This window comes from Pan paniscus, chromosome 7, assembly GCF_029289425.2.
Source record: "Pan paniscus chromosome 7, NHGRI_mPanPan1-v2.0_pri, whole genome shotgun sequence".
NCBI lineage: Eukaryota > Metazoa > Chordata > Mammalia > Primates > Hominidae > Pan > Pan paniscus.
In genome coordinates, this window is record NC_073256.2 from 47736055 (window position 1) to 47759279 (window position 23225).

Below are 23225 nucleotides of genomic sequence, written 5' to 3' on the forward strand. Positions count from 1 at the left end.
TCTTTCACCATGCCATCCTGTCTCTCCAGCCCAGTCTCAGGCCTCCAGGGCAATCTAAGGGGCGACCTTGTGCTCCCGGCCTCATGTAAGAGCTGGGGCGTGTGAGCGTGGAATAGCCACTGTGTGTACTAGTGATGTAATTTCATCAACGTATACCAAGAATGGCACACGGTGAATCTCCCATTTTCCAATCAACATTAAAAACTCTAATAGCAAACACAGGAGGGTATTGTCTGTACTTTCTACAGTTATGCAAAAGAATCCTATGGTACTCATATATATCCTATGGTAATATATATCCTATGGTAATTATAGAGATGTAGGTTACCATCCACAGTTCCTGGCTCATTAACCCTTGTTGCAGTCTTTTACATCGTTGGGGCATTTTAGCCTCAGGAAACTATCTGATCTCCTGCCCTCCTTTTACCTGCCGGAGGCAAGACTCTCATCTGATTGTGGGTCAAGAGCTTCTCATTCCACAAGGTCTTGCCTCATATCCTAAAGGAAGGAATGCTACACAGAATGGCCAAGAAAAGTCTGAACAGACAGGACGTGCTGTGTTCAGTCATGCGCTTTTTGTCCAATCACATTTCTAATCGGTTGACAATCATGCCTATATAAGGAAGCCTCCATAAAAACCTAAAAGGACAGGGTTCAGAGAGCTTCTGGATTGCTAAACACACAGGGCCCAATAGGAAGGTAAGAACTCATCCACACGCTGGGAGGGCGCCGCGCCACCTCCATGAGGACAGAAGCTCCTGCGCTTGGGACCCTTCCAGACCTCACCCTCTGTATCTCTTCATCTGGCTGTTTACCTGTCTCCTTTAAAGAAAATCCCTCGTAATAAACCCCTAAACACAAGTGTTTCCCTGAGTTCTGTGAGCCGCTCTAGGAAATTAATCAAACCCAAAGAGGAGGTTGTGGGAACCCTAATTGGAAGCCAGTAGGTCAGAAGTTCTAGAGGCCTGGACCTGCGCTGGTGGGAAGGAGGGAGCGGTCTTGTGGGACTGAGCCCTCAGTCTGTGGATCTGACGCTGTCCCCAGGTAGAGAGCATCGGAACTGAGTTAGAGGACACCCAGCCAGTGTCTGCTGCTTGGGGTGCAGGGAAAACTCCCCCAACATTTGGTCACATTAAGTCATCTTCTGTGTTGATGACTGTTATTGTGGTGTGACAGCAGAGGAAACACACAGTTTGGGGGGTTTGCCAAGCAATCGTGTAAGGGAAAAAACACTGAACCCCTCTTCTATACCATCAGTAGTTGACAGGATGCTGGATTCTATTACCTGCATACTTTTCTTTGACAGATTCATCCATAGACCAGAAACAATGATCATAAGCAAACACCTGTTGAAAATGAACATAAGTGTGTATTAAGAAAACCTCAACATTACTTATAAACCATAACTGATAGAACTGTTCATAATAGTGAAATAAAACAACTTACTGTCATACAATGGGAATTAATTATGTATATAGAGGCTTACAATGAGAACTAAACATGCTATAGGTGATATGACTCTATATTTTACATGGAAAACTATTCACAAAGGTAAGTGATAAAAGAGGTTTACAAAATGTGTAATAAAATGGCTATTGCACACACACATGCACCTACAGTCACACACACAGAATTACATCTATAAAGTTTATTTTTTTGCAGCGAAATTAGTGATCTTTGTTTCATGTTTTTATATTTTTTCAATATTTTTATTTTTGTAGTCAAAGAAAAAGATATTTTTTAAATAACATTTAAAGATGCTCACTACAGCATGTCCAAAATAGCTTAAAATAGCAGAATGTTTACATAAATTATGACATGCCCATGTGCAAGTATAGATTTGAGGGTATAGAAGACTTACTAATTAAAAAAAAGTCTATGTTAATGAAAAAGTTATAAAAGTCTAGAGTATGATTCCATATTTGTACCAAAAAACTATATGCATAAAAAGCAGGAACAATCTGTATTAAAATGCTACTTGGTGGGATCTTACAGATGATCTGTTTTGATCTTTCACCTTATCACCACTTTCTAGAATATCACATAGTTCTTTTGCACTGTTTGAAAAGCTTCTTTTTCACTAATTATTTCTTTTTAAACCAACTAAGCAAAGGCAAATTTTTCACTGACTGCATCTTTCACTTTTTCGATTTCTGTCAGTTTCAAATCTACTTACTTGTGTTTTGTGATTTTTATCTCCGTAAAGATTTTAAGTGCAATTGTTTTAAAATGTATCTCGGTTCACATTTTGTCACATTCTCCCACTTTGGGAGTCTGTTGCTATGCTTCCTGATGATGGTTTGCATGTTAGTTTGCAGGTACATCTTAGCAGGGAGTGTTTATTTTATGGTTTACATGATTGCTTATTTTTTCCTCTCCTGATGGCCACCTTTCCATGACTAGTTTATGTTGTCATTTCCATTACTGAAGCCCAGATTTTGGGTCTTCTCAAGGCCCAGTGTCTCCATCCCTTCCTATTAACACAGACATTAGCTCAATGTTGGTGGCCAAAAACTGACTGTAAGCTTTCACTCACAGAGAAGGCTCGCCCAAATCAGTTTTCACATGGTGAGCCTGGCTCCAGTCCCCAACCATACACCAGTGCCCCCATTAGTCAGCAAGAGTTGAACTTCCAATCACCTCCAGGCACCTGGTCTGATTCCAAAGCCCTGGAAATATGTCACTTCAGCCCTCGCTTACTGCTGGTCCTTGAAGTTATATATGTTGTTGTTGTGTTTTTCTAGTTTTGTGTAGAGATGGGGTCTCACTATGTTGCCCAGGCTGGTCTCAGACTCCTGGCCTCAAGCAATCCTCCAGCCTCAGCCTCCCAAGTACTGAGATTACAGCTGTGAGCCACCATGCCCAGTCTAAATTTGTTTTTGAGTTTGATGACATGATTTGCACATTCTAAAATATTTTATCTATCTCTGCTATAATTTTGATGTTGGCAGGAGAATGTTTCTGTGTAAACTCACAAGATTATCTGGACCAGAAGTCTAAAAGGTTAATTTTTTTAAGAAAGAAAATTAGGTTAAGATGGTAAATTAATAATGCATACTGATATCCATCACCCAGCTAAAATTAACTCAAAACGACAGGCGATGGGGGAAGTGGGGAAATTGCCAAAAAGGAAGAGAAGGGGGAAAAAAGAACAAGGTTTTGAAACCAAGAGTGCTTGCTTGTGCCTGGATCAGAATTGAGAAACTCCTGAAAAAATAGTTCCGATGAAACTGATGGGGGTAAGGGTGGGGGCCTGCAGGGAGAGCACAGGCTGCAAAGCCAGTGAGCAGTTCTGGGAGGTACCAGAAGGGCAACTAAAGGGGGAGGCAGATAACCCTGGCAGCAACCGAGAGGACGACTGGCTCAGCACCTCTGGACAGGTGAGGATCGGCACACCTGCATCTCTGTGTGAAACAGCAGGCAGGGGAGACACCTGTTCCCTGGATGGGGCTGTGAGAAGGAAGCGAGGCCAGGAAGTGAAAGCAGACCCCCAGCGGCTGACAGCCCCTGAGAGCCCTTGGGCCCAGAAGACATCATCCAGCTGCAGTGTTGTGTTACACACTGCTCACCCTCCATGTTTTTCCAAAGCTAAAACGTATATCTATCAGCAGTGGTGGCTCACTAAGCCATTTTCAAACACAGAGGAGCAAAAGGAGGAAGATGGAAGATGGCCCCAAAGGACTGGGCATCAAACTGGGGGGAGCTGCCTTGCAAACTCCAGGTGTCACCCATAGTGAGAATCATTACAGCAGAGTAGGAGTAAATAAAATGTGGAGCTCAAACGAAGTTTCTCCTGTTCTAGCTTTCCACGCTTATCTCCATAATTTTATTTAATTAATTCTGTTCTTAATAAGGCTAAGTAAAAACCATCCTGATTCTTGTAAGCTTAGTTCTCACTTCAAAAGCCCTATGACATGTGTATACAGTCATCCCTCAGTATCCTGAGTGGGACTGCTTCCAGGACCTCCCATGAATACCAAAATCCACAGATGTGCAAGTCCTTATATAAAATGGTGTAATATTTGCATAAAACCCACACATATCCTCCCATATACTTCAAATCATCTCTTGATTACTTAAAACACCTAAGACAAAGTAGATGCTATGTAAATAGTTGTCATACTGTACTGCTTTTTACATTTTTACTTTTTTTTTTTTTTTTTTTTTTGAGACAGAGTCTTGCTCTGTCACCCAGGCTGGAGTGCAGTGGCGCGATCTCAGCTCACCGCAAGCTCCGCCTCCCAGGTTCACGCCATTCTCCTGCCTCAGCCTCCTGAGTAGCTGGGACTACAGGCGCCTGCCACCACGCCCGGCTTTTTTTTTTTTTTTGTATTTTTAGTAGAGACAGTGTTTCACTGTGTTAGCCAGGATGGTCTCAATCTCCTGGCCTCATGATCCGCCGGCCTCAGCCTCCCAAAGTGCTGGGATTACAGGCGTGAGCCACCGCGCCCGGCCCTAAATTTTTACTTTTATTGTTGTATTATTTTTCATAGTTTTTTAAAAACTATTTTCAATCTGTGGTTGGTTGAACCACAGATGTGAAACCCACAGATACAGAAGGCCAACTGTATATTTATCAGAGATAGGTTCTAAATGGCACTCTCCTCTCCATTATTATTGGGTTTTTTTTTTTTACTTGTCTTTCTTTTAGGGATTTCTTTAACAGTGACATTTCTTATTCCCAATTTGAGTCGAGAGGCTATCCCCAAAGTAACCATAATGGAGCTAAGCCTGTGTGCTCGACACTGTTCAAAGGAACCTGAGTTAAGAAAAAAGGTAAGTGCCTTGCATCTAGCAGGTTGGGGTGCTGGGATTCCAGCCCACAGTCTGGCTCTAAGGTCCCTCCTCTGTACCACTAGGCTAGCCTAGCTCTATTCCCCAATATGAAAGTGCCACAGCCTGGCACAAAGTTGGGGACTAATAAACACTTACTTTTTATTTACTACAGCTCTAAATGGTCCTCTTTAAGGCTTAGCAATTTTGTAAATTATTATAGGTAACTTCCAGGCAAAGATTTCATAAACTGGACAAGTCTTTTCTTTCCAAGTAAACACTGTAACAAATTCGAATAACATAGAAGCATAAAGGAAAAATCAAGGTCTCCCTGTTCAACAAGTACACCTCTCCCCAGAGCTGAGGTGTTTAACCTCCCATGTATTTTAGTCAACACAACATTTTTTCTAAACATGCAACTGAATTAAATAAAATATGAACAATTTTTAAATCACCAGGCAATGGTTCCTTCATATCTTCACTGCAACCTCCAGCCTCTGCACCAATAAAAATAAAAAAAAAAAGCTGGGCACGGTCGCTCACGCCTGTAATCCCAGCACTTTGGGAGGCCGAGGCGGGTGCATCATTTGAGGACAGGAGTTGAAGACCAGCCTGGCCAACATGGTGAAACCCCGTCTCTACCAAAAATACAAAACCCAGCCTGGTGTGGTGGTGGGTGCCTGTGATCCCAGCTACTTAGGAGGCTGAGGCAAGAGAATTGCTTGAACCCAGGAGGCAAATATTGCAGTGAGCCAAGATCACGCCACCGCACTCCAGCCTGAGCAAGAGCTAGACTCCATCTCAAAAAATATACATAAAAATAAGAAAACGAAAACAATCCAGCACCTTTTCAGTAGAAAAGATGAGAGAAAGTTTACATATATAAAGAAACCAGTGCCCTATTTGGCTTTTTCACAATAATGTTTTATACTGACAGGGTGACTTTCTGTTTGTCATTCAGTCCCTGTGGTTAGGGAAAAAAAATTTAATAAATAAATGATCTTAAAAAGTCAGAGTCCCAAACAGCCATGTCTATAATACACATTTTAGCAATAATAATAGTGAACTGAATTACAATTCAGCCACGGACTGTAAAGGAAAAACAAAACCCCAAGAATGGAGACAGAAATCTAAATTTCCTGGAAGTTCCAAGTAACTTCATGGTCAGTTAAGAAACAGACTTTGTGCCCACTTCAAGCAGGGCTCCACATTCCCTAAGAGACAGAGGTGAAAGCATGTTCCCTTGAGGCGGCTGTGGCTGTGCAGGCTTCTGTTGGCCAGGAATGCACCCCCAGCTGTCTCGGGAGTGGGGAGGATGAGTCGGTTTTGACCGCAGTTTGGAACTACCAGTCTAGAGCCAATCTATGGAGGCGGCTTGAGGCCGCGCAGGTTTCTGTTGGCTGGGAATGCATCCCTCGCTGTCTTGGGAGCAGAGAGGATGAGTCGGCTTTGACCACAGTTTGGAACTACCAGTCTTGAGCCAATCTATGGCACAAAAGGAATCTGTGTTGTAGCTGCTAGGAGACCAGCCAGAAGTGGTCAAAGTGCAAATACAGCTTTTCCATAAACCTCCGGCCCTTCCCATGCCAATAAATGGCTTCAGATTTGAGAGTAGGCTGACAGCTTGCATTACTTGTACAAAATGATAGAAAATATTTTCCTTTTTGAGAAGAAAACTTCTAAGAGTTCAACAACATGCATATAAGATCTTTACAAGCATCACATAACAAACCAAATCTCTTACCTTCGGCTGGCCCCTGAGCTCCCAAAACAGATGTCATCATTGACGTGAAAGAAAAGTTTTAAAAAAAAAAAAAAAAGTAGTTTAGAAGACTTTTTTGGAAGGGTAAAATAACAAACATTATGTAAATTCACAGTAAGAATATAAAATAATACCTTTGAAGCCACATAGTAATTTGAAGGATAAATGAATGTCTATTAGCTAGTAAGATAGGCTGCTAATCACAGACAACTTGTATCTCTCTGGTAGAAGGAGGACTGAGCACAGATAATAATTTCAACAGTCCTAATATTTCTGCCTTATAGATTTTGCTTTTATCTTTGTGTATGTCTTATAAATATATATTTTTAAATCTTTTACTTTTTTATCATCTGGTTTCAGTTCCAAGTAGTTTTCTCTGCTTTGAAAAAGCAACAGATTACTCTCTTATCTGTACAGGCTCCTCTACAAAACAATGAATTCTATTCTGGCTAAGGAAAAAAGGCTAAATTAAAGAAACCACTAATTTCTTGCCAGTGAATTAACCCAGCTGAGTATCCCTCATCCAAAACGCTTGAACTGTTTTGGGTTTCGTATTTTTTCTGGATGTGGGAATACTTGCATTATGCTTAACAGCTGCACATCCCAAATCCGAAAATCCAAATTCCAAAATGCTCCAAAGAGCATTTTGTTTGAGTGTTACGTGGGTACTCAAAAAGTTCCAAATTCTGGAGCATTTTGGATTTTCTATGTGGGATGCTCAACCTGTACTTACTGAATTACTCACTACTTATTCCTCTCCGCACACATAAGCACTTCTAACCTCCCACCTTCCTCCCACTGAAACTGCCACTTACTGACATCTCATCAGGGGACAAGAAAATAACTCAATGTATACAGTCAATGTAATCCTGAGATAGTTTCAAACTTAGAGAAAAGTGGTAAAAAGTACAAAGAATGCCCATAGACCTTTCCTGCCAATTTACTAATTGTTAACACTGCCATGACTGCTTTTCTCCTTCTCCTTCCCTTTCCCCCAAGGATTTATATGAATAAATACACACATACACATATATATATATATTTCTGAACCATTTGAGGGTAAGTTGCAGACATGCCTCTTTAACAATCCGGGTGTCCAAAACACAGAAAACAGTCATGGGTTCACGGTTTCTGTTTCTGGCTGGGCCAGTAAAGCCCCTTCCTCATCCTTCTTTTCTGCTTATCACTAGAGATAGAAACTAAAGACCATGGCTTCAGGCTGCTTAAAGCCTAAAACAAAACAGAACAACAACACAACAAACTAAGTCACGTTGGACAAGCTTTTCTAAACTTCCTAAAAACGATGATGTTCACTTACATAATAACAGGGCAATACTGAAATCAAACAATTTAAGAATAAAGGAAAGTACTTTTGAAACTGGAATAAAATAGGAACAATAATAATTGGCCCTTCTCAGAGGATCAAAACTCAACTTTCAGGGCCTGAAACCTGAAAGGAAACTGTACATGAAAATGTTTGCTTCCAATTGTCTTCGACCATCTCTTTGTTGCTTTGTCTCCTGAGATTTTCTTCTAAAAGAAATTTAATACTTATTTGTATCAAGTGATCTCTGACAAGAACATTAAAACACCACAGAAAGTCTAGCAAATGAGTGATACCTGTTTAACAGAGATTTTGGAGTAATATCCAACGTGGCTAATACATAAAAGAAAATAATTTCTCTGGAATAAGAGATGTAGAAGAATTTCCTGACAAAAAGACTTCTGAAACACTTATACACTGCTGGCAGAAATATAAATTAGTACAACCTCTATGGAAAATAGTATGCATGTTTTGTTTTTTGTTTTTTGGGTTTTTTTTGAGACAGAGTTTTCACTCTTGTGGCCCAGGCTGGAGTACAGTGGCGTGATCTTGGCTCACTGCAACCTCCGCCTCCTGGGTTCAAGCGATTCTCCAGGCTCAACCTCCTGAGTAGCTGGGATTACAGGGGCACACCACCACGCCCGGCTAATTTTTTGTATTGTTAGTAGAGATGGGGTTTCACCATGTTGGCCAGGCTGGTCTTGAACTCTTGATCTCAAGTGATCCGCCCGCCTCGGCCTCCCAAAGTGCTGGGATTGCAGGCATCAGCCACGGCACCCAGGCAAAGATTTCTTAAGGAACTAAAAGTAGATCAACCATTTGATCCAGCAACCCCACTATGGGTATGCACCCAAAGGAAAATAAGTCATTATGTGAAAAAGACACATGCATATGTATGTTTATTGTAACACAGTTCCCAATTTGCAGCACCTTAGATGGAGCTGGAGGCCACTATTCTAAATGAAGTAACTCAGGAATGAAAAACCAAATATTGCGTGTTCTTACCAATAAGTGGGAATTAAGCTATGAGCATGCAGAGGCATACAGAGTGATATAACAGACTTTGGAGACTCAGAAGAGGGGGAGCAGGAGGGGTGAAGGATAAAAAGATTACATATTGGGTACAATGTACACTACTTAGGTGACAGGTACACTAAAATCTCAGAAGTCCCCATTGTATAACTCATCCGTGTAACCAAAAACCACTTGTACCCAAAAGCTATTAAAATAAAAAAATAAAATTTTTTAAAAAATAGAAAAATGTTTTTGAAAATTAAAAAAAAAAGACTTCTGAAATCTGGAGAGGTTATTGACATGCTATCATCTTTTTATTGTCTTTATAAGCAAAGCAGTTTCTCATCAATTGCAGGTGGCTTTGTTATAAACCTACAGGGAGGTAAGAAGAGAATTCAACATGGATGAAAGGCCTCACTTTAGACCAGGTGCACTGCATGCTACATGACCCCATTCTCATGATAACTTTGCAAGATACTATTAGGATTCCAGTTTTACAGATGCAAAAAGTAAGGCTCAGAAAAGTCAACCCGTCTAGCACATACTTCAGGTTGTGAAGTGAACATACTTCAGGTTGTGATGTGAACATCCCTGATCTGAAAATCCAAAATCTTTCGAAATGGTCCAAAATCTGAAACATTTTGAGCGCCAACATGATGCTCAAAAGGTCATGTTCAAAGGAAATGCTCATTGCCCTTATGGAAATATTCCAAAATCCAAAAAAAAAAAAAAAAGAAATCCAAATCCAAAACACTTCCCAAGCATTTTGGATAAGAGATACTCAACCTGTAATAAGCAGTATGGATCTGGGATTCAAAACTAGGTCTTCTGACTCCCAAGGTCCACGTTCTTGCCCACACTGATCAAAACACTCTCGACTTAACAATCTATGAATCACACATTAACCACTGCTCCTGCTAACATTTCCCAAGGTACTAATTTCTCCCATTCTAATGATTACCTAATAAAAGGTTAGCACTTGGTGCTTATGCTAGAGTACATTTACTCTATTTTATAGTACATTTACTATTCATTTTATTTATAGAAACTCCAAAGTGTCTTTTCTGAGGGGAAAAATATATATTTAGTACGATATTTCAAGTTTAAATAAAATGTTTTTATACCAAAAATATCAACTCTTCCTAAGACAAACAACAAGTATGAAATTCAATAACATATGACACATAGCAGAAGAATCCATGGGACTAACCTGAATTCACATCATCATAATAAAAACAGAAACAAACCAGTAAATTAATTACAGAGCTAAGTTTGCAGCTAGGGATTCTGGTGGATATGACAGTAAAGCTCAAATAACCTGCAAAGGCATGGGACACCCAAAGATGTAATTACAACCCTGTACAAAAATAAATAAGTAAATTAATTAAACAAAACCTTGTCAAAGTGTAGCTGCAATTCAATACAGCCATGTCTCACTCATCCCAAGATCCCTTAATTAGAAACCTCAACTATCCAGATCACTGTGGAGATTCAGGAAGCAAAAGCAGCTGCTGACCAATCCAGAGAAATGTCTCAAGTACAAGCACTAAAGCTGTAATTTCTCAGCTGAGTTGAATTATTTTTGTTGTTGTTGTTGCTTAACTTTATTTTGAAATACTTTCAGGCTTACAAAAAGCTCCAAAAATAGTACAAAAAAATCCTGTACACCCTTCTCCAAGCTTCCTCAAATGTTAACCACCAAATATTTCTTATATCACCACAGCTACAATGACCAAAACCAAGAAATTAACCATCAACACAGTTTATTAAATAACCTATAGACAACCTCCTCCAAATTTTGCCAATTACCCCCACTAATGTCCTTTTTTTGGTCCAAGACCTTGTGTTACATATACTTGTCATGTCTTCTCCAACCTGGGGCAGTTTGTCTGTCATGACCTTGACACTTGAAGAGGACTGGCCATGTATTTTGTAGAATGTCCCTCAATCTGGGTTTGCCTAATGCTTCCTCCTGACTAAATCCAGATTGTGCATTTTGGCAAGCCCACCACTGAAGTCACATTGCGCCCTCCTTGGTGCATCCTACCAAGAGTCATATGAGGTGCATGTGCCATTACTGATCATGTTAATTCTGATCACTTGGTTAAGGCTGGATCTATGAGGTTTCCCACAGTAAAATTACTATTTTTACCTTTGTAACAAATAAGAATCATGTGGGGGATAAACTTTGAAACTATGTAAACACTCTGTTTCTCATCATCATACTTTCACCTGCAAATTTTAGCACCCACTTGTAATTCTTGCCTGCAACAATTACTATCTCCCAAATAGTGACTGTTTAGTTACTGGAGACCTCCCCAGCCCAGGTGGATCACCATGGATGAATGTGCTTTTTTGGAAGCAGGCAGCTTGGGAAACAACAAACAATATGGCTGCATATCTGGGATAAAGACAGTTATCTATGAATAAACTAACCTCTTCCTCCTTTTTACTGATCTGGCTTGTGGGCTCATGCTCACTTCTCATTTGAATAACAAATCACATCATACAAAGAAATCAAATTATATCTGTAATCTCTAGAATGCCAAAATACAAAGAAGAAATTTTATAAACTCATCACCTCTGAAAATGTTGTAATACTTCTGTCCATGACACAAAAAAAAATTGATATTGGGTCCAAAAGTAAACCACACAGTATCACATACGTGTAAAACACAAAACAACATCAGTAGAAAGGAAAGTTATAGATCATTTACTTTTGTCAACTACCAAAATCAAATACTGAATCCAAATCCCATCACCTCTTTTAATTCTAAAGGTCTGAGTTGCTGAAATCTTCACAACTGAAATATTTGGAATCTCTGTTTCAACAAGACCCCACCCCAACCTGCTGTATAACGGATGTATACATCACAAAGAGCTTATTCTAATACAGCCATACTACGTCATGATATTGTTGCTTTTTTGAACTTGGCTGGCACTACCAGCAACCAAACAACAATCTGTGTGATGAGTATGATTTTTTTCTTTGTCACTCCTCCCCCATTGTACTTTCCATACACGGAATGAAGCCGAGCTGACTTGAAATTTAGAAACTGACTACACTCACAACAGAAGCGTCTCAACATTTGCTTACTCCAGTCAACTCTCTGTAAGAAGTACAAATATCACAAAAAGCCCTGTTCGTTGTGTCCTCAATATCTAGAATTTTCCATCCACTTTTGAAGGATAAATTCTAATAGCAACATTGATAAAGTAGAGTATGACTGGAGAATAATAGCATTCAGGAGGCGGGGGGATTTGAAAACTCTACCAGTGAAAGAAGCGGAAATCCCTGTAGCTGGAGCGGGTAAGATGAGAGGAAGATAGGCTGCCCAGCCTCAAAGCTGAGGGGACTCATACCTGGCAGGGAAGCTAACTTGTTTTAGGTCACTTCCAGGGCTGCATTCAGTAAGATACACTGGGGAAGGTTGCCACAAGTGGGATATCTCTTTATTTTATTGTTGTTTTGAGACAGAGTCTTGCTCTGTTGCCCAGGCTAGAGTGCAGTGGCAAGATCTTGGCTCACTGTAATCTCTGCCTTCTGGGTTCAAGCGATTCTTCTGCCTCAGCCTCCCAAGTAGCACCCACCACCATGCCCAGCTAATTTTTGTACTTTTAGTAGAGGCAGCGTTTCACCATGTTGGCCAGGCTGTCTCGAACTCCAGACCTCAGGTGATCTGCCTACCTCAGCCTCCCAAAGTGCTGGGATTATAGGAAGTGGGTTATTTCTTTAGTATAAGAATAATTAACACTGTTTCAAGAGACAGCCAGTTCCCCTAGCAGTGGAATGTCTAAGCGGAGAGCAGAAAGCATCTGCTGGGAACTGGCACAAGGAATGTGAAGCTGCCTTGGATTCACTGTTCAACTCTTTTCACTGACAATAAGAAAAGGAGCAGTGAGCCTTCAACATCCCTATCAGTGCCACCTGTGGACCACTGGAGGCTCAGGCGTCATCTCCCCCAACACAGCTACGTCACTCCCCTGTCCTCCATATACCTAACTTAGGTAACGCCATTCCCCCTAGCAATTCTGGTTGCTCAAGGCCAACCCACAAGAGAAAGGCTCAGATCACACTTTATCTCCCTCAAGCATCCATCCATATGAACCCTATACAAAAGTGATTTCCTTCCCCAATTCCTACATAAAGCCGAAACTGTTTCTACTGCTTATGTAGGACCACTCGGTTTGTCTCATGATAGAATAAACGTTTACATGTCATCTCGGCTAGACCATAAGCTTCTGAAGGACAAAGTGTTCTTCCTTTACGGGAATGTCCAACACAAGGCTTTTTGCTTATTCTGCAAATATTTCTTAAGCTGTTCAGGTGATCTGGCCCCTTTCTCTATCTCCAACTACATCTTTTACTGGTCTTCCTTTCACCCATGTGGGACTGACCCAGGTACCAATCTTTCAGTCTCAGGGCTTTCATACATGACTATTTCTGTCTTGGACTCTAGAGGCTAACTCCTATTCATTTATTAAACTTCATTTATTCATTTATTAAACTCATGATTAAATTTCTCAGTTTAATCATGAGTTCCCTAGACACTATCTTTCTTAAACAGCCTATGTTACTCTCGAAGAAGTATTATGGGGAAAATAAAACCACTTCCACCACCATCCTCTGTCTCTAAAATCATGTCCAAAACAATAAAGAAAACAATGTTTCCATGTTCAATGAAACTTGGAGATATTTACAACTGAAACACACTACATTAAGATAGAAAATGTGCCAGGAGCGGTGGCTCACGCCTGTAATCCCAGCACTTTGGGAGGCTGAGGCAGGCGGATCACAAGGTCAGGAGTTCGAGACCAGCCTGGCCAATATGGTGAAACCCTGTCTCTACTAAAAATACAAAATAAATTAGCCGGGCATTGTGGTGCATGCCTGTAATCCCAGCTACTCAGGAGGCTAAGGCAGGAAAATTGCTTGAAGCCGGGAGGCGGAGGTTGTGGTGAGCCGAGATCACGCCACTGCACTCCAGCCTGGGTGACAGAGGGAGTTCCGTCTCAAAAAAAAAAAAAAAAGATAGAAAATGCATCCACAGAATACAAGAAAAGACTGAAACTGGTGCCAATTACCCCAGAAGGTAGGAGGAGACCTAGAAAAGGAAGGTTGTTTGAAAACAGCAGTTAGACATCTCCTGTGTCCAATCCCACTCAGGACAGTTGGTAGATACTGGTAATTTGCAGTCCTTGGAGAAAACTTCTTTAAATGTAGAAAAAAGTTTGACAACCCCATTCTATTTGAATCTTCCACCCACACAAACAACAACTGGTTGAGAACAGAGGGACATCCAAGCAATATGGCCACTAAACCACCACTAGTATATTTCATAATCATAGGACTTTAGAAATATGAAGACTCTGATACATAAATTCCATAATTTCAAACTGTCATATACTGGGATAGCATAATTCAAAGAATACACTCAGTATTAACTCAATCACTTGCAAATCACTTGTCTTTTCTCATCTGTGAAACACACCGGCAGAATGAGTTTCATTTCATCGTCCACTTTCACTATAAGAAAGCTTAAATCTAGCCAGGTACAGTGGTGTGGGCCTGTAGTCCAGCTATTCAGGAGGCTGAGGTGGGAGGATTGCTTGAGTCCAGCAGTTCAAGACCAACACTGCAAGACCCCCATCTCTATAAAAATTTTAAAGAAAAATAAAAAGAAAGTTTAAATCTGGCCAAAGAATACTGACTCATTTGTGGAGGGTTTTTTATGAAGTATATTTCATATCCCACATTCACAGGGTAATACACACTCATTTTAATCATGGCAAATTCAAATAACTTCAAGGTATTCTATATACAGAGATTAGAATACATTACTGAGCTGAGGCCCTGGGCCAGACATCTGGCCTTCGGCCACAGACCAAAAAAAAAAAAAAAAAAAAAAAAAAAAAAAAAAAAAAAAAAAAAAAAAGGCAGATTAAGATATTCTTAGACTACAAGCAAAGAAAGCTTATAATTTTTATTTCTCTCAGTATTTGTGGTTTTCAATTTAATCCCTATTTTCCATCGTGTTTCTTGATCAGATTAATATGACTGAATTTCTACTTGATTAGATTGATCTGGGGAAAATGTTCACTGAATATGAAATTAACTAATTTCCCCCCAGCCCTTCACCTTTTCTACACCTATATCTCTGAACCAGAGGCCACACACTCAAGGTCTACAGGCCCGACTGGGCACAGTGGCTCACACCTGTAATCTCAGTATGTCGGGAGGCAAAGGCAGGAGGATCGCTTCAGCCCAGGAGATGGAGGCTGTAGTGAGCTATGATCACACCACTGCACTCAGCCTGGGTGACAGAGCAAGACCCTGTCACCAAAAAATTTTTTTTTAAAAAAAGGTCCACAAGCATTTTGTTCAGGCCTCACTGTATTGATCAAAAGTAGAAAATTAGAAGACATCACATTAGAAAATCTGGATTTTCAAATTCTCTTGAAAATTCAGAAGACTTGGAAATGCTAGGCTTAAGTTCCCACACAGCAGCAACAGGTAGATCTGAACAACTACCACCTCCTACTAGGCCCCTGCAGTTTCAAATTCCTCCTATTAAGAGAAAACAGAAAAGAGTTTTCTTTTCTTCAGACTTGAAAAAAACACTGACTCACAAATTCATAGGAAAATAAGGAGAACACTTCCAAATCCAAGTCCTAAGAATCTAACAGACAGAGCCATCACAATCGTGTCAGGGCTACATTACAGATTCTACACACCCCATTAAATAATACAATCTGCTTTAAGATTCCAAAACCTAATCCCAGCTAGGCTAAACAAGGAATCACAATTTCAAATGTCCCTCGCAGCAGTAATGTCATTAGAATTAATAGCTATGAAATCAAATTAAACCTAAAGCCTTTGTCTTCACTATAACCAGTGGTAGGTCTAGAGTTTAGATCTAAGTTGGAAAGCTTGGTACTTCAAATTAAAAAGAAGCCAGGCGTGGTGGCTCACACCTGTAATCCCAACACTCTGGGAGGCTGAGGTGGGAGGATCACTTGAGCCCAGGAGTTCAAGACCAGCCTGCGTAACATAGCAAAACTCCATTTCTACCAAAAAAAAAAAAAAAAAAATACAAAACTCAGTAGGGAATAGTGGCATGCACTTGTGGTCCTCAATACTTGGGAGGCTGAACTGGGAGGATCACTTGAACTGATGAGCTTGCACTTGCGGTGAGCTATGATTGTGCCACTGAACTCTAGTCAGGATAACAGAGCAAGACCCCACCTTTTAAAAAAAAATGAAATTAATTCCCCCCACAAAAAAAGAGGCTGGGGATAGGGGCATGGTGGCTTATGTCTGTAATCCCAGCACTTTCGGAGGCCAAGGCGGGAGGATCGCTTGAGCCCAGGAGTTCCAGACCAGCCTGGCCAACATAGTGAGACCTTGTCTCTATGAAAAAATTGAAAAGAAAAAAAAAAGGCATACTTGAAGTGCATGGCACACGTATGCTGACGCATGCTTGATAAATGTTAGATGCCATCATTATTGTGATTCTGTCTCATGATGCAATGTCTTGGGGTTAAGTCAGCCAGCAGGTTGAGAGAAACTGAAATTCACTATAATTACTCCCAAAATTGACTGCTTAGCGAAGATTTCCTTAACTTCCTTGAGTGAAAATTCAATTTCCAAAAGTTTCACGACTACCTATTTCACTACTCACAAGGGAAAAAACAGCTTAACTGAAGATGGCTTTGTTTATCCCTGTCCTAAGATATGGTTTTCACCTTGAAATGTCTCACAACCCCAACCTCCCTTTTTCCTTCTGATAGTCATTCATTCAGCAAATATTTACAGTCTGCTGTGCCAAGCACAAATCTAAGCCCTGGAGAGACAGCCTGGAAAAACGGGACAAAAATCTTGCCCTGCAAGAGCTTAAATTATTAAAAATAGAATGAATGAGTGAATGAATGAATGAGTAAATATGTCATATAATAGGTGCTAAGGAAATAAATAAAGCAGGGAAGGTGGATGGGGTTTGCAGAAGTGGAAGTGGGGTGGAAATTTTAAACATGGTGGTCAAGAGAAGCCTTGCTGAAAGGACGTTTGATGGTGACCAAGGGGAAGCAAGGGAGTGGGCCACGTGGCTGATGGGGCACAACGCCACCCTGCTTCATGCCCTCCTGGCTTACCACGCACCTTCCTAGCTGTGCTCTCACCCAAGCACACATCTAAACCACACACTGATCTGGTGGTCATAATTTGGCCTCAAACCCCTCAATGGCTCCCAACTCCCTCGCAGATGAAATTCTAACTCCTTAAGCAAGCAAGCAAGGCTCTCCACAGCACCACCACTCCCCAACTCTCCAGTCTCAATCTCCTACGCCCGTGCTTATGCCTCCACTGCATTACTCTAAAAGCTCAGCAAGTCCTTCAGGCTCAGTCACTTCTATCCTTTCGGTTACCAGGGTGCCTTTCCCATTGTTTGGCCTGGTGATAGCCTACTTCTCCTTCAAAACAAAATTGACCTTCTCTGTCCCCTACCAGGGACTTCCAATTCCCTTGGGTCTTCTTTTCTAAGGAAGTATCAAAGCTATATTGCCCTCTCTGTGACTGTGAGCTCCCTGAGGACACAGAAGGTGTTTCTTTCCGGGTGCCTGACATCATCTGGTGGGCACTCAATGCTTATTGGACGTGACATGAAATGACGAGCTTGTCTAAACTGTCCAGTCCTGATTTATGCTGTCCCCATGCCTGCTATAGTTCTCCCAGTGTCCTGATACTCATCCAAAAAAAAAAAGTTTCAACAGACTCATTAATACACCTTTTTATCCAAAGATTGGAATTCTATTTATCAACTATTCAGAATATACTTGAATCAAAAGCAAAAAAAAAAAAATGCTTTCAGAGATGGAGAAAAACAGAAGCCATGCTTTTCTCTATAGAAGAGGCCAGGTATACACTTAATTTAAGGTCACAGACCAGAAGGGGTTGGCTCATCTGCTTCCAATAATCAGAGTTTTGGGGGAGTTTGAAATGATGGCTACTATTATAGAAGCCAATAGTTACCGCTCAAAAAATGAAGAGAGAAACGTGAATGAGGAAAGCACGGCAGACAGTCTGGGGCAGGCACCATGTGAGGAGAGCCCTGAAGTGTTCATTTCGATATTTCCTGAGAGGCTGCAGAACAGGCACAAGTCCTTGCCCTCAAGGAGCTGACAATCCAGTTAAGTCAGATATCTCAACATTAGAAAATCATGTATTTGCAGTTCATCATGAAAAGGATGCTAAGCCATGATATTCCATTAATTTATTCTGATGGCAGGGAAATGAGAACTTAAAAAGCTTTAAATAAAAATTGGTTGAAATGACCAAAAAAGTATCCTTTTTGGTGCTTAATGAGGTTACTCATCAGTACCACATATTGACTCACCTACCATATCATCTACTTGGTATAGGATAAAAGTAGTGCTATTTAAACATATGTGCATATTAATTTATTGGCAATTACTTCTAAGGTGTAAGAAAGAGGTAGCAGTCTATATACTCCATATGGATTAATGCTGCATCATAGTCACAAAAAAAGATAAAATTGTTAAATCTGTATAAATAAAATGAAATCTGTGGTCCATGGTTGGGCCTCAGTGGGTCTGTGAATCCATGCTACTGTTTTTTTGGTTTTTTCTAGGCAGAGGAGTTATAGCTTTCAGATTCTTAAAATAGTCCAGAGTCTATAACCCAAAAAAGGTTAAGAAACAGTGTGCTATAGACAATTTATGAAGAGCTATGGGGCTCCATGTTCTAGGTCAGCGTTGGCTTGGGAGAGACTGAATATTCAAATAGACAACGGGCAGACCACGTACAACCAGAGCTCTAATTCACAACCTTGGTCATTGGCCCATGAGGGTGGGACCTTGGTCAGTGACTCTTAGCTTCCTTATTTTTTGCCCCTGCTTGCCATTCAGAATCAGCAAGAGAAAGTCAAGTATGCTCTCCACAACAAGCACCTAAGACATCCACTTCTATTAGCCTGCTTCCAGCTCCCCCAGGCCACAGCCTCGTCTCAGAAAACCCTCGAAGGTTTCCTTTTCTCCACTATAAAGTTTCACGTGCCCCTGCCTGCCTCTGTGCATCTGCCAAACCCAAGTGATGGTGGCCAACTCCCTTGCTGGAGTGCACTCTGGTTAACAGTCTGTTTGTTCGCATTTGCATGGTCTTAGTTTATTTCCATAGGCTGATCATCTAACACCTTAGGTAAGAAGTAGAGACACTGAGGATCAAATGTAAATGCAAGACACCAACAGAATAGTAACATTAACTTGCAAGTTTACGTTTCTACAATAAGGTAACTTTAAAAGACACTGAAAAAAGGAACTGCCAGAGAAGGAGGAAAACCAGAGGAGAGGCACCACTGGGAGGTGAGAGTTTGGATAGAGAAGGCGCCATGGGCAGTCGTACCCAGGCTACAGAAAGAACAGGCTCATGGAGGGCGAGAAGGCTCCCTACATCTGTCTCTCCATTCTGATGTGGACTCAGCCATATCTCATTTACTCTCTGCAGCTCACACAGCCATCCAAACTACCTAAGCCTCAGAAATCCAAAGAACAAGCTCCTCCCACCATCCTACAGTGGCCTGAGTCCAATGTCACAAAGGCCAGTGAAAGGGGAGGTTAGCACAGCAGGCCTGGGTCTCTAGCTCCCAAAGACCAATTCTAAGAGCTGCTTTAATTACTCCTTGAGTTCATCTCCTGTAATTTTGTGTGATGATTCCTGACTCCCCTCTCCAGGCAGGGTGTGACTAAGCATATCTATGTGACAGTCCCTTAAGGTGCTTCTGTTGCCTCACAACTAACCAATGAGAAGTGGCACAAGCTTTGGACATACAACTAAAAGGTGAGCATCAAGTACACTCTGAACTAGCATCTAGGGCACAAAAAGATAGAGGGTGATCACTTAAAGGATCATTGGCTGAATGTGGTGGCTCATGTCTGTAATCCCAACACTATGGGAGGCTGAGTTGGGAAGATCACTTGAGTCCTGGAGTTCAAGACCAGTCTGGGCAGTGAGACCCCACCTCTCCACAAAAAAAAAAAAAAAAAAATAGCTGGGTGATGCACATGTCTGTATTCTCAGCTACTCAGGAGACTGAGGCAGTAGGATCACTTGAGCCCAGTTGGTCAAGGCTGCAGTAAGCCATGATTGCATCACTGCACTCCAGCTTAGGCAACAGAGCCAGACCCTGTCTCAGAGAGAAAAAAAAAAAAGGATCCTTGATCCACCACATGAGAGCAGGAAAGTAGTAGGAAGAGTAGTCAGACTACCATGGATCAGGGAAGAAATGGGAAATATAATTAAAGACAGAGGGTAATGGATGGAAGGGGATAGAATCTAAAAATATCTAAAATGAGTTGTAAAAGTTCACAGGATTGACATTCAGTATACCTTTGTGTAAACTGCCCAGAACACTTGAATTCCAGATACCATTCCAGAGCACACAGACAGCCCTACAGATCTACTCACCACCAGAGAGAGGGCTACAGACTTCACCATTTCTAGAAATGACTTGAAGATGGAAGAACTGATTGTCCAGGCACACCAGCAGAAATGTGTTCAGATCCTTTCTCAGATGAGATCACAACCAAACACACCCTACGTCTCCTTCCAGCCTTATTGCCCCCAAATAATGAGCCCAAGAAAGCATCTTCTTTCCAAGAGTTTACAGGGCTCCATTTTTCGTTTAGTTTGATAGAAACAAAAAGTGTATGGCAGATGACATTTGTTTCAATATGAGAACCAACAAGGAAATATTCGGTTGTAAGATATTAAGATGGGATCCTGAGACTTTTTATTTCCATGGTGATTCAAAATAAAATAACATGAATGACCTTTTCCCTGGTCCTTTTCCTTTAACTTTCAGCCAAATTTATTTAACCCCTCCTGTGAATGAGAAATACCAAAGAAGAATGTTTCAGAGAGTTTTCATCAATATGAGCCACAAGTAGAGCACGAAGAGCACAAACGGGTTAGAAGATAACAGGATTAATTTGTTTTCCCTTCAGCAACTGACATGCTAAACACTGCTGCAGGAAAAGAGGTACCTGGTAAAATGAGACCACCTGGCCAGGGCCTGCAGTTGTATGGTTTGTGTCCTTCATGGAGGCACCTGACCCAGAGGGAGTGGGGGCTAAAGAGCAGCCCCTGCCACAATGGCCCGGCAGAGAAGGGCCACGGCCTAGGAGGGGCGCAAAGAAAAAGGCACCATGTGCTTTCCATAAGACTGAGACAGCTCAGAAGTGGTGCCTTCTTCTAATTGGTCTGGCCAGAGGGGTCACCTTCCTCTCGTCTGCACGAAAGCACCATTTGCTGGTAAGAACCTCGGAGAGGGCACTGGCTTCCATGCATTGTTTGCCATGGGCATCAGACAAGGCATTTACCATAGATGTGAAGCCCCAGCCATGAAAGAACAACTGGTTCTAGCTCTCCTGCCATAAACAGCAAGAAAACTGGGCAAAAGACCTGAAGCAAATGTGTTCAGACGATGGACAACAGGCAGAGTAAAATGAGGATCCCTGAGAGGAGAACAAGGGAAGTGAGCCCTTCGACTGCCCAGGTTTTCTGCCTATAGATACTTTCCAGACCATGGGCCAGGAAGGGGGAACCCAGGCCAGAGCTTGGTGGCCAGAACTGAGTTGCCAGGGATGAGAGACCTGAGAAGCTGAGGCAGCTAGAGTCTGCTGGCCAGGGAGAAGGAAGCAATGCAGAGGGAGAACTCCAGGAATCTGCTCAGGGGCCCTTCAGTCTTTGTCTTTGGCTGAGTAAACTTCACATGCAGGAGGTGAGACTCCAAGCAGCCAGAAAAATCACCAGGAAACAACTAGTACTGAGGAAGCATGTGTAAGCTGGACAATTCCCAGAGCTTGCACGGGGCTTGGAGGCATGAGTTACCACCAGCCACAGAGGAAAGATCTCCTTAAACACCAGGCGGCATTTGGTATAGAGCCCAGAATTGCTAATTGCTACAATTGCTAATTTCTAATTGCTTTGTTCTGTCATACACTTAGCATTATTTACATATGCATTTTTTTCTTAGTATATTTCCTCTAGGCCCATGCAACCACTGACCTACTGTCTTTTTTCTGGACATTTCATATAAATGATACTATAAAATACGTAGCTTTTCTACCTGGTGTCTATCACTTAGCATGTTTTTAAGATTCATTCATGCACACCCAGCATGTTATCAGTACTTTATTCCCTTCTTACTGTGCATAGTATTTTGTTTATCCATTTACCAGTTGATAGGCATTTGGGCTGTTTCTAGCGTGAAGCTATTATAAATACTGCTGCTTGGAACATTCAAGAGTAAGTCTTTGTGTACACATTTATTTTTATTTATCTTGAATAGATACCTAAGACTAAAGCTGTTGGGTCACATGGTAAGTATGTTTATACCCAAAAGTATATTTAACTTTTTAGGAAACGGTAAAACTGTTTTCCAAAGTGTATATACCACTTTACATTCCCGTCAGCAAGACATGAGAGTCACGGTTGCTCCCCATCTTCACCAACACCCAGTGCAGCATCGTCTGTCGTTTTGATTACAGACATTCAAGTGGGAGCACAGGGGCCTCTCACTGCAGTTTTAAACTTGTATTTCTCTAACAATCAATGATGCTGAGAATCTTCTAAAGACGTGTTTAGACTTTAAAGAAGAGAAACGTTTTCTCAATGGAGTTTCTCTCCACATTAGACTATTATAAAGATTAATTCCTACCCAAGTCCAAACTACTTCCTTAGCCCATCACACTGATTTTTCTGTTCCATATCTATTCAGTCCTTTGACCTCTTTAACCACATTCAAGCTCCTTCATAGTCTTTGTGTAGACATTCGTTATTATTTCCCTTGGGTACCTAAAAGTAGAACAGCTGGGTCATGTGGTAAGTAAATATTTGTAAACTTCACATTTAATACTTGTTTTGTGGTCCAGATGCCCAAATTAATGTGTTAATTTATTTTGGGAAATTGTATTTGATTACTAATGTTTATACTAGATAATACACGTACCTGAGGCACTATGCTAAAGTAATCGTTATTCCTTTAAGTCTCAAGTTTCTAACTATTTAAGCATGTATAATCAGATGGCACATGGATGTAATAGTCCCAAGCAGCTAACAGTCTAGTTGATGAGACAAGAGGTAATTAGATAATTCAAGATATTAAACTGTCTTCATGACATGACACTATAAGAAGTAGTACTCTGCACTAAGAGTAAGCAGCCCTCATTCAGTTTATGGTCTGCCTTGAACATGGGCTTTAGGATCCTAAGTAGTCACTTAACCTCATTCAACCTCTCTGCAACTTCAGTAGTAAAGTAGGGTCACTACCTACATAA

General features: G+C 41.2%; 1 protein-coding gene across 5 annotated transcripts in view; it reads right to left on the reverse strand.

The window, feature by feature from the left end:
- KIF13B (kinesin family member 13B) overlaps positions 1-23225 on the reverse strand; it is a 194405-nt gene that overhangs the window by 121264 nt on the left and 49916 nt on the right. For all 5 annotated transcript variants that reach the window (XM_063606685.1, XM_034965908.3, XM_034965909.3 and 2 more), the window contains exons 3-4: positions 6518-6530; positions 1286-1346 (exon numbers count right to left, since the gene is read on the reverse strand). In XM_063606685.1, coding sequence (XP_063462755.1) covers positions 1286-1346; positions 6518-6530 — 74 coding nt within the window. The remainder of the gene's footprint in view (positions 1-1285; positions 1347-6517; positions 6531-23225) is intronic.